General features: G+C 36.7%; 1 protein-coding gene across 2 annotated transcripts in view; it reads right to left on the reverse strand.

The window, feature by feature from the left end:
• Window positions 1-15,870, reverse strand: part of if (integrin subunit alpha inflated) — a 288,652-nt gene that overhangs the window by 102,896 nt on the left and 169,886 nt on the right. For both annotated transcript variants that reach the window (XM_074175145.1, XM_074175144.1), the window contains exon 4: window positions 5,152-5,272. In XM_074175145.1, coding sequence (XP_074031246.1) covers window positions 5,152-5,272 — 121 coding nt within the window. The remainder of the gene's footprint in view (window positions 1-5,151; window positions 5,273-15,870) is intronic.

The following is a 15,870-nucleotide window of genomic DNA, read 5'->3' on the forward strand; positions in this document are numbered from 1 at the left end:
AATTGAAACAATTGGAGTGGTTGAGTGTCTCTTAGACAAAAACTACGTGAATCCACTGGTAAAACAGGAAATTTTAGATTCATTTACTATTTGTCTATCTCAAAATTATTTTCAGCTTGACAAAAAGTTCTATTCATGCAATGAAGGACTAATAATGGGGAACCCTTTGAGTCCCTAGCTGGCTGAAATTTTCATGGACAACATAGAGTATGAAATCCATATTAATCAGTTGAATAACAGTTTCTTGTACTGGTACAAATATGTAGATGATATCTTAGTCTGTTTTAATGGTACAGATGGGCAATTAGGCAAGTTCGTTGAATATGTCAATTCGATCCACCCATCAATAAAATTCACCACAGAGAGGGAAATAAACGATTCAAAAAATTACCTTGACTCAACCATTACTGAAAATAACAATAACAATATATGTTATATATATAAATATATATTTACAATATATGTATATATATATAAAAAAAACTATCCTCTATGTACAATCAATTTGCACCTCTCCCAACATTAAATACAATTAAATTTTTTCTTTTTTTTTTTTGTTTTCCTTGTACAGAGATATGCACTACAAGCATTTATGCTTAGGTAACCTCTGTACAGGATTATATTATGAATTTCACTAGTTCGGACTTCCATTGTCTATTATATAAAATGATTTGAAATCCCTGAAACAAGTAAAAAAGAATAATTAAAAAGAATAGTTGAAAATAACAATTATATTAAGCAACAATAAACCTGAAATGAAATGATAGTGAAATAACCTACAAGTAAAAAATATAATAATTGAATAAATAAAAATTAAAGGAATGCAAAAAGAAAATAATAAAATAAAAAAATAAAAAAGTGTAGACATTCCAAGTCACGTTAGTTCACGACGTTTCGATTGTTGGTATCTACAATCGTCTTCTGGTGATGACTGGACTGATTCCTCCGAGAGATGACTATTTTATAGGTCGTTGAAATACTTTCACTTCCTCTACTTTCCATTTTCCGCTTCACTGATTCCGTGAGAGATGACCGATTTGGCGGGAGTTGGTCATTTTTCGTTTGATGATGGGTTTCCATATGTTTCGTATATCTACGCTGGCCTGGCTGAATACGTTGTTGGACAACATGTATGCGGCTTCCTTAAATTTTCTCCTGAACCAATGTTCCTCTCTGTGCAAGATCTCAGCTTGGGACCACTCGATGTTGTGTTGATGGGTCCAAACATGGTCTGCTATTCCTGATTTGCTGGTTTCTCCTCGCTGTGTGTGCTTCTTGTGCTCGGCAATGCGAACATTCAATGGCCTCTTAGTTTCACCAATATAGGATTTTCCGCACTCACAGGGTATCCGGTAAATGCAATTCTTGGAATCGCAGTCCGCGTTTGGGGGCCTGGTTTTCGTGAGGCTGCTACGGATAGTGTTACCGGATCTGAAACAGGTTCTAATGTTGTACTTGGAACCAATTCTTTTTATCCTCTCCGATAATCCTCTGATGTAGGGAAGTGCAAGCACTGGTTGTGACGGCTTCTCTTCCTTGCGAGGCTCCTGCTGTCTTTTAGCCAAAGTCTTTTCTACCATCGCTTTGGAGTATCCATTCCGCTGAAGATCATTTTTGATGATGTCTAGTTCCTTCTCGAGACCTTCCTTTGCATTACAGAGCCCAAAAGCACGGTCTAATAGAGTCTTGATGATTTTTCTTTTTGTCGATTGATGGTGGTTGGATTCGTGGTTCAGATACTGTCCCGTATGAGTGGGTTTTCGGTAAACAGATGTTTCCCACTTAGTGTCGGTCCTCTTCACCAAAACGTCTAAGAATGGCAATTCATTGTAGATTTCCTTCTCCATTGTGAAAGTGATGGAAGGTCTCACGCTGTTGATGTGTTTCAGAAAGGCGTCTAGTTCAGTATTCCCATGGTTCCATATTATGAAGGTGTCGTCAACATATCTCAACCAGACTCGAGGTTTCTTGTGGGCTTCTTCAATGGCCAGAGTTTCAAACCACTCCATATATATGTTGGCTATGACTGGTGAAAGTGGCGATCCCATTGGCAGTCCCTCATCTTGTGTAAAGAATTCGTCCTTCAGTTGGAAATAACAGTTTCGTACACAGCATCCTAGTAATTCCATAATTACTTCTCTAGGTAGATTCGTTCTCTCTTTCAGGTTCCCGTCTTCGGATAGCTTTCTCTGTATGATTTGGAGTGCTTCTTCGACCGGAACGTTGGTGTAAAGGCTTTCCACGTCGAAACTAATTAGTTGATCTTCCTGTGTGACTTCAATTGACCCAAGTAGTTCGACAAAATGTCTTGAATTCTTCACAAAAGACGATGTTTTCCCTTGTAATGGTTGTATTAAGGGAAGTAAAAATCTAGACAAGTTTTGAGTAGCCGAATCTCTGGAGCTGATGATCGGTCTAAGTGGAACGTCTTTCTTGTGGATTTTGGGTAGACCATACAAGTGAGGGGGCTTACTGTAGTGCGGTGTTAGGCATGATCTTTCCTTGTCCGAAAAATAGACTTGGTGTTTTTTCAAAATCTGGTACAACTTCCTTTCGATTGATGCAGTAGGGTCCCGTACGATCTTTGTGTATCGTCCCTTCTGCAGAACCTCTTCGATCTTCTGTTCGTAGAGAACGGTGTCCATTACCACAGTAGCGTTTCCTTTATCTGCAGAAAGGATCTTAATGGTGTTGTCTCTACGTAGGCCGTTCAGAGCTCTACGTTCTTCCTTGCTGATGTTAGATGTTGGAACTGGTTCTCGATCCAACTGTTCTCTAATTTTCCATCTGAACTCTTCTGCCTCGGTCTGGTCAATGAGGGAACTGGTGGATTCCACTGCAGTAATTATCTCCAAAGTGGGCACAGATGTTGGCATAATGGCAAAATTCAGGCCTTTCCTCAACAAGGATTCCTCTATTCCCGTGAGCGGGCGGGAACTCATGTTGATGACGTTGGTGGCTTCATAGTTGTCCTGTTTTCGGTCTGTATTTGGGCATTGTTTCCTCACTAACTTCCCCCACTTTCTGTTGTGGGTATTCTCCATGTCTTGGCGGATCTTCAAGCACGTCCTTTCAATCTTGGCAAAGATTGGGCAAGATAATAGACAATGGAAGTCCGAACTAGTGAAATTCATCACGAAACATTGTCAATCACCTTCAAACAGCATTATATTATATTATATTATTATATTATCTGTAACAATCTGTAAAAAAATGACAATTATGGAATGGATGAATAAAGTTTGATTTGATTTGAAAAAAAAAAATGAATTTGCAATTTTCCACAAACCATCTTACACGGACATTATCATACATAATTCCTCCACACACCCTTACCAGCATAAAGTTGCTGCATTGAATAGTATGCTTCATATACTAATGAATTTTATATTCCACTGTCTGAGAGTAATTTCCAGAGGGAGCTGAGTTTGATCAAATAAATCGCGGTTAACAACGGTTATAAGGTAGATATTATAGACTCCATTCTTTCTAAAAAACTACAAAAGCAAGACATGAACCTGGTCTACCCAAATTCAAGATGCGATAACGTCAGTTGTAGGACATTGTTATATTTGGGTGAACCAACCAATAATATTGCCCGTTTTTTGAGGAAAGAATACGTAAACGTAGCTTACAGAACGAATAATAGTATAAGTGAATTTATTAAAAACAATAAAGACAAAACTTCGGTGTCGGATAGGTTAGGAGTATATAAGCTGGCTTGTGGCTCTTGCCCAAAACTGTATATTGGCCAAACAGAGAGACAATTTTTCCAGAATTAAAGAGCATAGAAGTTGTTTTGTGAATAGAAAGGAAAATTTCACATTTACCACCTTTCAGCAGAAGGACATGAGTTCATTTTTGAATACGATGTGTTACATTTAGGAGGGAAAAGTTTGAAAGTCAAGCTTCTAGAATGTTTAGAAATCAATAGATTCAGATTACTGAATGAATAATTAGAATTGAATAACTCTCCGTTACTCATTATTTTTTCAAATGTGGAAACTGGGATATGAGCTCAGGTAATTCATTTCATTACTAACTTAGGTGAAAATCAGGTACTTGAAATGTAGGTACTTCAAATTGTAGAATAAGGTATATTTAGCATTGAATATGTAGAATTAGTTAGTAAAGACACGTCTGAAGGAGCCATTGTATGGCGAAACACGTGTTGCGTTTTCGTAAAATCGTTTAGTGAAAATCTCACAATGAAGTGTTTTTTGAATACGTTACATCATAATCATTTTTTTCTACAACAAAACTGTTAAACACATTTTTTATACTTATTTTACTTCAGAACTTATTCAAACCTTATTTTCAGCCAAACCTAATACGCTGACAAATGAGTTATGGGAAAAATTTATTGTGTTCATTCAGTTATCAAGCTGCGTTTGTCTTTCTACATCTGTATATTTCTATTTTGGTATTATGGAAGACAAAAGTACCAAAGAAGACACAATTGTCATACATTGTAGTACATAATTTTTGTGAACGTGTTCCTATGAGTATCGTCCTTCGATACATGGAATGAATGTGAAGTATCCATCAAGTATTAGGTCTGTTCTGGTTCTACGAAATGCAGGTTCTAGGACATCAGGATCATGCGCAGTTGATGTAGAGTGTTCTGGTTTATTGAGGATAAGTTCGGATTGATGAATCCTCTGTTCTGGTTTCGACTGCGAATTGATCCTAAACTGTCTTGAACCGTCCCGAATCGTTCTTGTTCTCGAGGCTGAACTGCTGAGAACTGTTCCCGTTGCTCATGCGCATTCATGTGGAAATTTGTTTGGGCTATTTACTAGGATGTTTTTAATTTATATGATTTGGACATGATGAAAATATGAATGGACATGATTAACAGTATTTTCTCATCTTCATCTCTTCATATATACGATAGGTGGTCTCCTCAAAATGCATTCTGTTTTAACCGAGGGTCCGAGATTATTTCGGACTGTTTGAGATTTTTTGTTTGTACCCATCATGTCTTGCGCAGTTTCCAAACAGTTTCGGATGGTAGAACCAGAACAAACCTATTGTGACTCATTCAGCATGTAATCAACCCCTACGCTCTTTCTGTTTCTTAGTCATTGCCAATTCTTAGTCATTCATTAAATAAACATCAATCTTATCAAATATTATTATAACACTTACTTGTTCTACACGGCGAATATTCTTCAAAAGTATCTAATGCTCCATTAGCAACAAAGCATGTTCCAACTGGATCCACTCTGTTGAGATATCGGGTGAACCAGACGTATCTTGGTGCACAAGCCTGGAAAAAAATTTTATAATGCACAAAATGAATATTTCGTTCAGAAGAAAAGTGTCCACGATTGTATATTGAGAAGCTATGAAATGAAGAGATAAATTGGCTCTACTGTACGATAACGGTCATCTTGTTGATGGACGTTGTCAAATAAGTTGTCATTTATTCAGTCTGTTTTCTCAAATCACCATAAACGGATATAACATTCAACAACACGTGCAAATAATAAAATTGTTTTATCAAAATGGCTGTTCTGTACGGTCGCCACCAATGTGGCGGATGAATTTGAGTCCACTGATTCCGTAAACGATCTACCAACACCCGTAGATGAAACGCATGATCCACAGTCTCACCAGCACCCCGATGTCCACAGAGAATTTTGACAAAGAATCAAATTTGATAAAACATAATTGCAGAACAGAACAACTCCAACCCGACCATGATTCATCACATCCTGGAGAAAAAACTTTTCAGACAGGCCAAAAACCAAGTGAACCTCCACATTAAAAATGAAGCTTATACCTACAAAACACTTACATATCATCGCCAGATTAAATAAAACGACTGCAGACAAAATAGAACAATAATATCCATAGACTGGTAGGTTGAGTGGGGTGGATCTATTCGACCTGCACCGCAATCCGCAAGGGTTTATTGTAGTTCACACCTATTCACACTCGACCAAATAAACCCAGCTTTCTAACGAAACCGATTAGTTTGTATGTTGAGTGATCTTTCAGGTCAGATGGTAAGAGTACGGATCTGCCGAACTCTAAAAACCCGATTCGGTTCCCAGCGGGGCAGGCACAATGTGATCTGCCGTTTCATCATTTTCCAAACAGAGGCGACACACACTGTCTTCCGACAGTTCGAGTCTCTGTATATGATGATTGAAATGACAGTGACCTGTAAGAAGGCCTGTTAGACATCGTAGTTCATCCCTACCATATTCCAACAACTGTTTGGGTGAATAAACGCCTTGGAGTTAGCCAATTCTGAAAGATTCTACCCGAAGTCCACGAATCGTCTTGCCATCCAGGTGTTCAATTTTTGTTTATCAAAGCCTAGAGTGGTGCCAATGACAGGTTCTGGTCCGATGAAGCTGATTGCAGCACCCTTCTTTGCAAGGGAGTCAGCAGCCTTATTGCCTTCCTGGCCAGTATGGCCAGGAATCCAGAGCAGAGACAATCTGTTAAGTCTTACTATCAAGGAAAGTCGTTTTTGGTAAGTTTTCTACAAGTTTAGACGTTGCTCGGTAGGAGCCAAGAGCTTCCATTGCCGCTTGACTGTCGATATTTCCTTCTCCCGGAGAACTGGTAACTCCTGGAGTAGACGTCCAAAGAACAACAAGTCAAAAACTGACAATGATAACAAATCATGGGTCTACAAACTACAATAAATATGTATTCTTCTGTGTCGTGGTATATACTGATAGATGTATAATTTTGTACCCTATACATTGATGCTGTTCCTTTTTTCCAAATTTTAATTTTTTACCTCTTTTCCGCTTATTATTAAATGATTTTGTAAGGCGATTTTTGGTCAATTTCCCTACACGATTCAAATTGTACTGAAGCGCTGCCGAAACAGCCCAAAAAATCAACCAGATATTTGGCAATAATATTATTAGACAGTAAATAGCCTAAAAAATTAACCAGGCATTTGGAAATGATAGTTTTAATGAATGCACTATTCGACGTCGGTTTGCGAAATTTCGTTTCAGAGATTTTAGCCTCGAAGAGCTCCGAAGTGGTTGACCTACAGTAATCCAGGACGAGGATTTGGGGACCCTGGTGGAGACTGACCCATCACAAACGGTGCGTGGGATAGTGGAAGAACTGGGCGTCAGCTCCCATGTGGTTTTTTATGGTTTAAAATGCATTGGAATGGTCAAGAAGCTTGAAAATTGGGTACCTCACGATTTAAACGACATAAATTGTCACATAAGTGTGGATTTTGGGCTTGCGGCATCATTAGTCCATATTTCTTTGGCCAGGCCATCACTGTCAACGGCGAGCACTATAGGTCAATGATTACCATCTTGTTTTGCCCTGAATTGGATGGTCTGCACACCAACGACATGTGGTTTCTATAGGACTGCACTATGTACCACACAGCTCGTGCCACATTGGATAATCCGCACGAGCGATTTTAGGACATGGTCATCTCACGTGGAGGTGACCATCGAGTTCGTGCGATTTGACCCCGTTAGACTGTTTTTTGTGGAGTTTTCTTAAGTCGCAGGTGTATGCAAATAAGCCACAAACCACAGCGGTCCTCAAAGCTAACATAACTAATGCCATCGGTCAAATTCAGTCAGATTTATGCGCAAGAGTCATGGAAAATTGGACGTTTTGGATGCTCTCCATCCAGAGAAACCGTGGCGTACATATGTGATGATGATATTTTGATTGCTATCAAAGAAATGGAATCTAATGCTTTAAGTATTGACAATATAAATATCAAGATGATTTCTTTAGTGATACCACACTGTATTGATAAAGTTAAACATATTTTTAACGAGTTCTTCTGACAGGGTATTTTCCAGATGTTTGTAAGATTGCTAATACTATTCCAATATGGTGTATACCATATTGTGAACATGTCACACCATTTTTGTTAAAAATGAAGGATCTGAATGTGAGGTACAGAGTCCAATTTTTGATACAAATTTTTGTTTAAGTTGCTTCAAACTGAAACACCTAGTTATTTATATAGTTTATTAAGCAGGTATTCTGACATACATATGGTCAATTTGAGAATTAACTCATTCAACATACCGAGGCACCGTACTTCCAAATTTCAAAGATGTTTTTCTTATATAGCCCCTTCTTATCTGAATGAAATTTAACCCCTTTTAAATCATAATATTCATCAATTTAACAAAGAAATGAAATCACAGATGCTTACTGCTCAGTGCTAATTTAAAATTCAATGTATGGTAGTGCAATGAAACTGTTGAATTGACCGAAATAATGTTAAGAGTTATTAGCTATATGATCTATTATTTTTTTCTCTTCTCTAGCATTGTTGTGATAGTAAACAAGTATTTTTATAATTATTTTCTTACACTCACTGTATAATTTTTGGGAGGGGTGGAAAATAGCCTTCTAACCCTTTTCCTTTTATATATAAATGTATTTTTTATGCATAATAAACTATATTTTTATTATTATTATTTGAACGATGTTATATTCCACACATAATGGCATCAATATGCCTTTCAAACGAATGAAAAATTTCGATAATTTCTGACACACACTTTATTTTAGTTAAATTTAAAGATAGGAAGCGCTTAATGAAGCGCCAAAACATTTAAATCCCCCCCAAATCTTCATTCAAAGAAATACAACTGAGAATTAGTGACCTCGAAGAGATTAAAATCCAGGGGTTGTTCTGAACATATCTGATATTTTTGTTAAATATTACAGTGATTTGATTTGTGGATTGCTTCATTTTCAGGATACTCAACATTTGATTAGATTTTTTTGTTACTCGATAACTTTTGACCCTCTTCAACAGATTCCTTTTTCAGGTGATAGTATTCTACAATGACAAAATTGCGTCAAAATCAAGTACACAATAACTAAAAAGAGTCGCAGAATTGGAAATCTCTGAACACCGGTAATCTTCAGAGGTAATTGGATAAACGGTAAGAAAGCAATTCAAATAATTTTTATCGATGATATGTAAGTGAATACCTCAGCGATATAAATGGTGCTTCGCCATCTGACATTAATTCTTTGATTTCATTAAATTGTTTCCAACTCAAAAACTTGACAAATTGTCGAGTATATAATCATTATCATTATACCTACAATCGATGTCACTCAAAATTCCCTTTGATGTGGTTTTCCAAGCGCTTTCTTTATAAATAACCGATGTCGAATTCCCAGTCACAAACAGTCTTTAAAGGAATAGTAAATTTCTTGAACAATGATAATATTCTTTTTATGGAGAACATATCTCGAATCCAAGTTCGTGAGGTCATTGCATTTCGTCTCCTGATGAAATAAAACGTCGTGGAACATGTCATCAGATACAAACATCATGATACGAGGTTGATTCAAAAATATTTCTGTATTTAGTTAGTACAAAAGTTCACATTGAAATTTTGCAAATTATTATAGGATTCTGGATAGAAATATGAAGTACCTGAACAATTTAAAAAATATTTTATATTGAATCAATGGTAAAGTCAAATTACTAAATTTTACCAGAAACATTCCTGCTACCAGTTCCTGAACGAAATTTGTAGCTTTTAAGAATAGATTTGATACAGGAATCTGTAGGATGCCAAAATATTTTTGAAGATTATCTATATTTCTGATTGTTCCAATGTAATTGTTCAAACAACAATTGTCTTGTAGCAACAAGAGGTACTTGTCTTTTTTGGAAGACTCCCTCATCCTTCGTTTTGTATCAAGATGGAGTAGTAGAAAGCCAAAAACTTTCTTTCCCAGAAATGATGAATTTTGATATGTCATTTTTTTGACAGATCCAACTCTCTAGAATAGTAATATACAGTGTATCCAATCAATTCAGTTCAAGAAATGTTGAACTGAAAAAAATCGAAAAAGAAATGGAAGATAACCTTTTTTTCAACTTTTCGGTATGGTTATGGAAATTATTCAAAAATTTTCTTTTTGAAATCAGAATGATAGGAGATAATTTTGTGGGAAAAATCTGAAGGCAAACTAGAGAACTCGGCACCTTCACAAAATTTCCTGTTAGGGTGAGATTTGAAGAACTTCATCTGAAAAACAGTCTACTAACTATTTTTATCAATCTTGGGAAATTGTTCAATTTTGATACAAAACTCAGTGGGTTTGCGAGATTTGTTTTTAAAAATTTCAGACATGGACATTGAATTGCTATGAGAAAGGAATAATGTTGAACACGTTGATATCTGTTACAAGAATCTGTTAAAATCTGTTTTTCCTTTAACAAGCTGTAGGTCAACGACAACTCTCAAAAGTCGAAACTCGTGCGAGCTACGGACTTACGAGGTCTTACCTTTTAACGTGTGATTCCTGAAACGGGTTAGACGATAGGACGTAAAAATCTATCGTTCGGCCTTGCGGTTCGAATCACCGGTTCACACAGCGGTCGATTGAGTAAGTGGAGCAAACCACCCACGTCAACGCAACCGGCTATCGTCTCGGTATAAAAATTCAGATTACAAAAGTTCAGAATATCACAACAAATATTTCAAGAGGACGGCACACTGTAGTTGAAATATTTATAATATTCTGAATTACCTACCATAATTATTACCCTAATCACACTTCAATACTTTACTAGTCTTCATTCAAGGAGCAAAAATTATAAACACTTTCTTCTTTATTGATACTCGCAACTGTGTTAGGAATCATACGTTAAAAGATAAGACCTATGTAATCCTTATCTCGCACAAGTTTCGACTTCTGAGAGTTGTCGTTCGTAGGGGTGCGACAGCTGGCTAACGGGAAAACAGATTTTTTTTTAATTATATAAAAACAAATCACCTTACGATGTTGTTGTTGTTTTCACTCGCCAAAACGACTGCCTATTTCATCATCAAATTTATTGAAAACTCATTGATCTATAATGCAACTAAAATATATAACCATCTACCGACAAGTTTCAAAGATATCCAATGTCAGTTCAGGAAGTCTGTAAAGCTAGTTCTCATTGATCAGGTGTTTTATAGTGTTCAAGAGTATTTTGATAAAGATATGGATGGAACTTTGATATAAAATTATTTCCTGTTTATCATTGTTTATGTTGATTTTCAGTAGCTCCTGCAATTTTGAAAACAGTGTCTTATATTTGTCTTATTTACTTATATTTTTTATCTACCTGTTAATGTCTGACTATGGTATTCATGTGCGTTTATATATGCATATTCATTCATTTATATATATTAAGAAAATTATTTTAACCTATATTTAAAAAACTTATTATGTGTTGTTTACAATCGACTCTTTTTTTTTGGTTTCTATAACTATTTATAATTGCTTTGTCAACGAGATGTTCATCTTTCATCTTTTAGATCGCTTTAGGAAAAACAAGTTGACGGGTGATTATTAAACGAATGTAACTTACAACAAAATTTATTAAATGGTCAAAAGTACTGAGTGCGTATATAAGCAAAACTAAAAAAAAATATGGCTCTTTTTTGGCACCCCGAAAAAAAATTATAATACAAACAAAATTGGAATCAGTACAAAGTATGGCCTCCACGCTGGTTTATTACGGCCCTACATGTATCGTGCATCGACAAAATGAGATTGTCAATGTCTTGTTGAGGTACATTTGCCCATTCAGCGATTAAAAGCTCTCTCAATTGAAACGTTGTGTGAATGTTCCCCATATGCGGAGTAATTCTTCGTTGAAGCATGTCCCACACATGCTCGATGGGATTCAGGTCCGGTGATTGTGCTGGCCATGGCAATACATCAACTCCTTCGTTGGTGAGCCAGTCAGTCACTAGACGCGCGACATGTGGACCAGCATTATCGTGCATTAGGTGGAAGTATTTACCAACAGCACCAGCAAACGGACGGACGATCGGTAGAAGAATGGTGTCGAGGTACTGTCGAGCTGTGAGGGAGCGATTTGGAAAAACGAGATCGGTTCTGCCGCCGATCATGATTCCGCCCCATAGCATTACTGTACCACCTCTGTATGTGTGGACTTCCTGGACGTGTCTCAAACGTTCATTATTTCTAGGTCGTCTCCACAGTCTTACCCGACCAATCATTTGCATCCCAGTTTTGATGTTCTTGACACCACTCTAATCTTCTACCGTGATTGCCTCTCGACAAAGGTGGACATCTAAGTGGCCTTCTGTTGTGGAGATCTGCTTCATGCAGTCGATTTCTGACAGTATCACGACCAATGGTTACCTGATGCGTCTGCTGCAACACGTTAACCAATTCAGGTGCTGTGATTGTCGGTTGTCTTCTTGCTGTTAAGACCAAAAATCGGTCTTGAAATGCAGTTGTAGCGCGTCCTTGCCCTGGATGTTGTTCGGCTGGACTGCCAGTTTCACGGAAACGCCGCCACAATCGACTGATAACACTTTGGGAGACCCCCAAACGAAGAGCTACATAATTTTGTCGCATGCCACCTTGAAGAAGCCCTACAGCTCTACAGCCAATGGTAAGTGATGGCGTTCCATGTTAAAGCACAATATTCCCAGTTTAATTGCTGAGCAAGAACTGCATAGAATGTACAAACTCGACACTTTCAGATTATTCATTTTAGCTAGAGATTCTTTGTAATAAGCTGATTGAAAATCTCGAAAATAATAATACGAGAATGGAAGGCAGTTACTAAGTACGTCTTCAACTTCCACAGAAAAAGATCGTCAAACTAGTCTAGATTCCAACATGACATGATTTTCTGACATGGCATCTTTATAATCTGATGTATAAAAATGGTGTGTTTGTTGGTTGGTTTGTTGGTTGGTTGGTAAGTGATAAACTTCTATATCGCTTAACCAATCGTGATGAAACTTGACATGCATAAGTAATTTTTTATAGAGAAGATTTTTAGGCTATCAATTTTTCTGTAACTCGCCACTAGGTAGCGCTGCAGAACAATTTTTTGAAAGCACTGTTCTATAACACTGCGCACGCCTAAGTTCGTTGATTCTGATCATGTCAGAACATTGGAACAGCAGCATACAGAAACATAGTACTAATACGCAAGTTATATCAGGAACTGATACCGGTATAACATTACAGATGCATGTTCCCAGACCAGGTCGTTAGCCGATCCAGCTTGCTTACTCAGCATTGCGTCATGTGCGAACTTATTTATACACCTTGTTTTATTATTCATGTCATTCAATTGTAGTTATTTGCCTTAAATGTACAAATGAAGTTTTTGAAAAGTCTCAAAGCAAATCCTTCGAAATAATTATCCTACCGACTGCGCCAATTATTTCGAAGGATTTGCTTTGAGACTTTTTAAAAACTTTATTTGTATATTCAAGGCAAATAACTACAATTGAATGACATGAATAATGAAACAAGGTGTATAAATAAGTTCGCATATGACGCAATGCTGAGTAAGCAAGCTGGATCGGCTAACGACCTGGTCTGGGAACATGCATCTGTAATGTTATACCGGTGTACTATCAGTTCCTGATATAACTCGCAATAAAATATATAAAAATGGATGTTTGTTGGTTGGTTGGTAAGTGATGAACTTCTACATCGCTCAACCGATCGTGATGAAACTTGACATGTATAAGTAATTTTTCATAGAGAAGGTTTATAGGCTATCAATTTTTCCGTAACTCACCTCTAATATATAAAAATGGATGTTTGTTGGTTGGTTTGTTGGTTAGTTGGTAAGTGATAAACTTCTATATCGCTCAACGGATCGTGATGAAACTTGACATGTATAAGTCATTTTTCATAGAGAAGGTTTTTAGGCTATCAATTTTTCTGTAACTCACCACTAGATGGCGCTGTAGAACAATTTTTTTAAAGCACTGTTCTTTAACGAAGCGCACGCCTAAGTTTGTTGATTCTGATTCTGTCAAAACATTGGAACAACAGTGATACAGCAACATAGTACTAGTACGCAATAAAATTGCCTTATTTCATCAGTATTCAAGAAAAACTACAAGTGTGCTATATGGCTGAATTCAGAATTTAATGCAGAATTCAGAATTTAATGCAGAATTCAAAAACCAATTGAAAATACTGGGTTACCATTTGAAAAAATTGGCGTCGGTGTCGCGACGCCCTAACGGATGACGCCTAGTGCTGAATCTCTACGTAAATAAGAGGACCCTTTGACACCAAAATTATCTGCTTTCCCGAAATATGGATATTCTTTTTAATTTTTTAGATATTTGCCCGCGGATTTTCATATGGGACACCCTGTATATGCCGCAAACTAGTTGTAGGGGTACCAACATATCCGATATGATACCTGATCAGAAAGTGGGTCGGTTAAAAACGTAGTGGAAAAATTCGTTCGGGAACACAGACGAATGATCTTTTACGTATATGGACACTGTTTGAGAAGTGCAGAACTGCCTTAACACAGAATAATAATCACAGGGCTACTCACTGGGCATTGTCTGTTGAGAGGACAACTGAACTAAATAAGGCTGTATAATGTAGAGCCCAGCTGCAGCTGTTTTATATGAATCTGAAGAACTGAATCACAACAAGCAAGCATATCATGAACAATTATCCGAATTATTTCTAGGAAAATATTCCAAACATCCCAGTACAGAGAATTAGATTGTTGAAACGGGTGTCATGAAAAAGATAGGAGGAAACGCAATAAACCCAGGTTTAGACTTGAAAAATATTGATGAGTCGGTATAGTCTTTGAAACGTGTTTTTAAAGCTCGTTTAGTTTCACCGACGTCACACTTTTGGCTGCACTCTTCTCACGTACTTTTGATGTTGTCAACTAATGAATCTTGGAGGCAAAATTTTGAAAGAAAAAAATATTCCAAACATATATTTATGGTTAGTTAGATAATTTTTTCGTTTACTGCTCCCGGTATATTAGCAGATTAGCCTTTTGGAAACAGCCTCATCACCATGACTGAACACAACAATGCACTCTTTGGCGGCGATCTGGCCTTTTACGAGGGGTCAACATGGAAGTATCTTTTTACTTTTTTCGCGGCACCAACTATGCCGAATACGACTAAAATCTCGACGTAGATAGCTGCTTACATTACTTCTGAATTAATTTCTTACAAGACTTCCAACAGCTTGCGGAATGCCGAGAGTGCAGATTAGAGTTAATGCAGCGCATCAATTTGTGTTTCAAGTGTTGAAAAATCCCTGTTCAGAGGTGAAAAGGCAAGAAATAACACTGAATAGCTTCAGGGTTTCCGGATGGCAGTAACGGTTTTTCAGTACAAATATGCTTCATGAGGATATTAAAAATCTACTAGTGAAGGTATTAGATACAGAAACGCGTTTATAAAAACGCGCAATTATAAAAAAGTTCGGAACTATTTCAAAGTGGATTGAAATATATTCTTAGCAAATTTGTTTGCCAAGCTTACCGTTTGACAGTAAATATCATCTCAGTATTGATTACTTCCAAATGATCGGTTTATATGCCGATAACTGTTGATAACAGTTCGAATAGTTTAACCACAACACAGCTGGACTATTCTGCCAAATTTAAACGACTTGCTATTGTACAAGAATTTTCACTAGTAATACCACTAGAAGTCAAATTATTTCCGCAAATTTTTTCGAGCTCATGAATATTTTGAAAATTTCCCGAGTCGCAGTCGAGGGAGAAAAAATTGAGCGAGAAAAGATTTCCGGATATTAATTTGACCTCGCGTGGTCAAAATTCATTTTTCCATTCTCAACAATGCAAATTATTTTTTTTATCAAGTCACCAGTGAAACATAAAATGTGCCATAGTTTATAATAATTGCGTTTTTCATACAAACAATAATTACAATAGTCAAAATAATATAAATAATTAGATTTATTATCACTTGTTACCATTCATATAAAATAAAAAACTAAAAGCTCATCTAATTTTTTATGTTATTTTTCAACTACTGGAAACCTAGTCAGCAAATATAACAAAGTTTCGATATCATTCTCTAGGTA

The sequence above is a fragment of the Leptinotarsa decemlineata genome, unplaced genomic scaffold (assembly GCF_025532065.1).
Source record: "Leptinotarsa decemlineata unplaced genomic scaffold, Ldec_3_MD MMD2_tig00000882_RagTag_RagTag, whole genome shotgun sequence".
Classification (NCBI taxonomy): domain Eukaryota; kingdom Metazoa; phylum Arthropoda; class Insecta; order Coleoptera; family Chrysomelidae; genus Leptinotarsa; species Leptinotarsa decemlineata.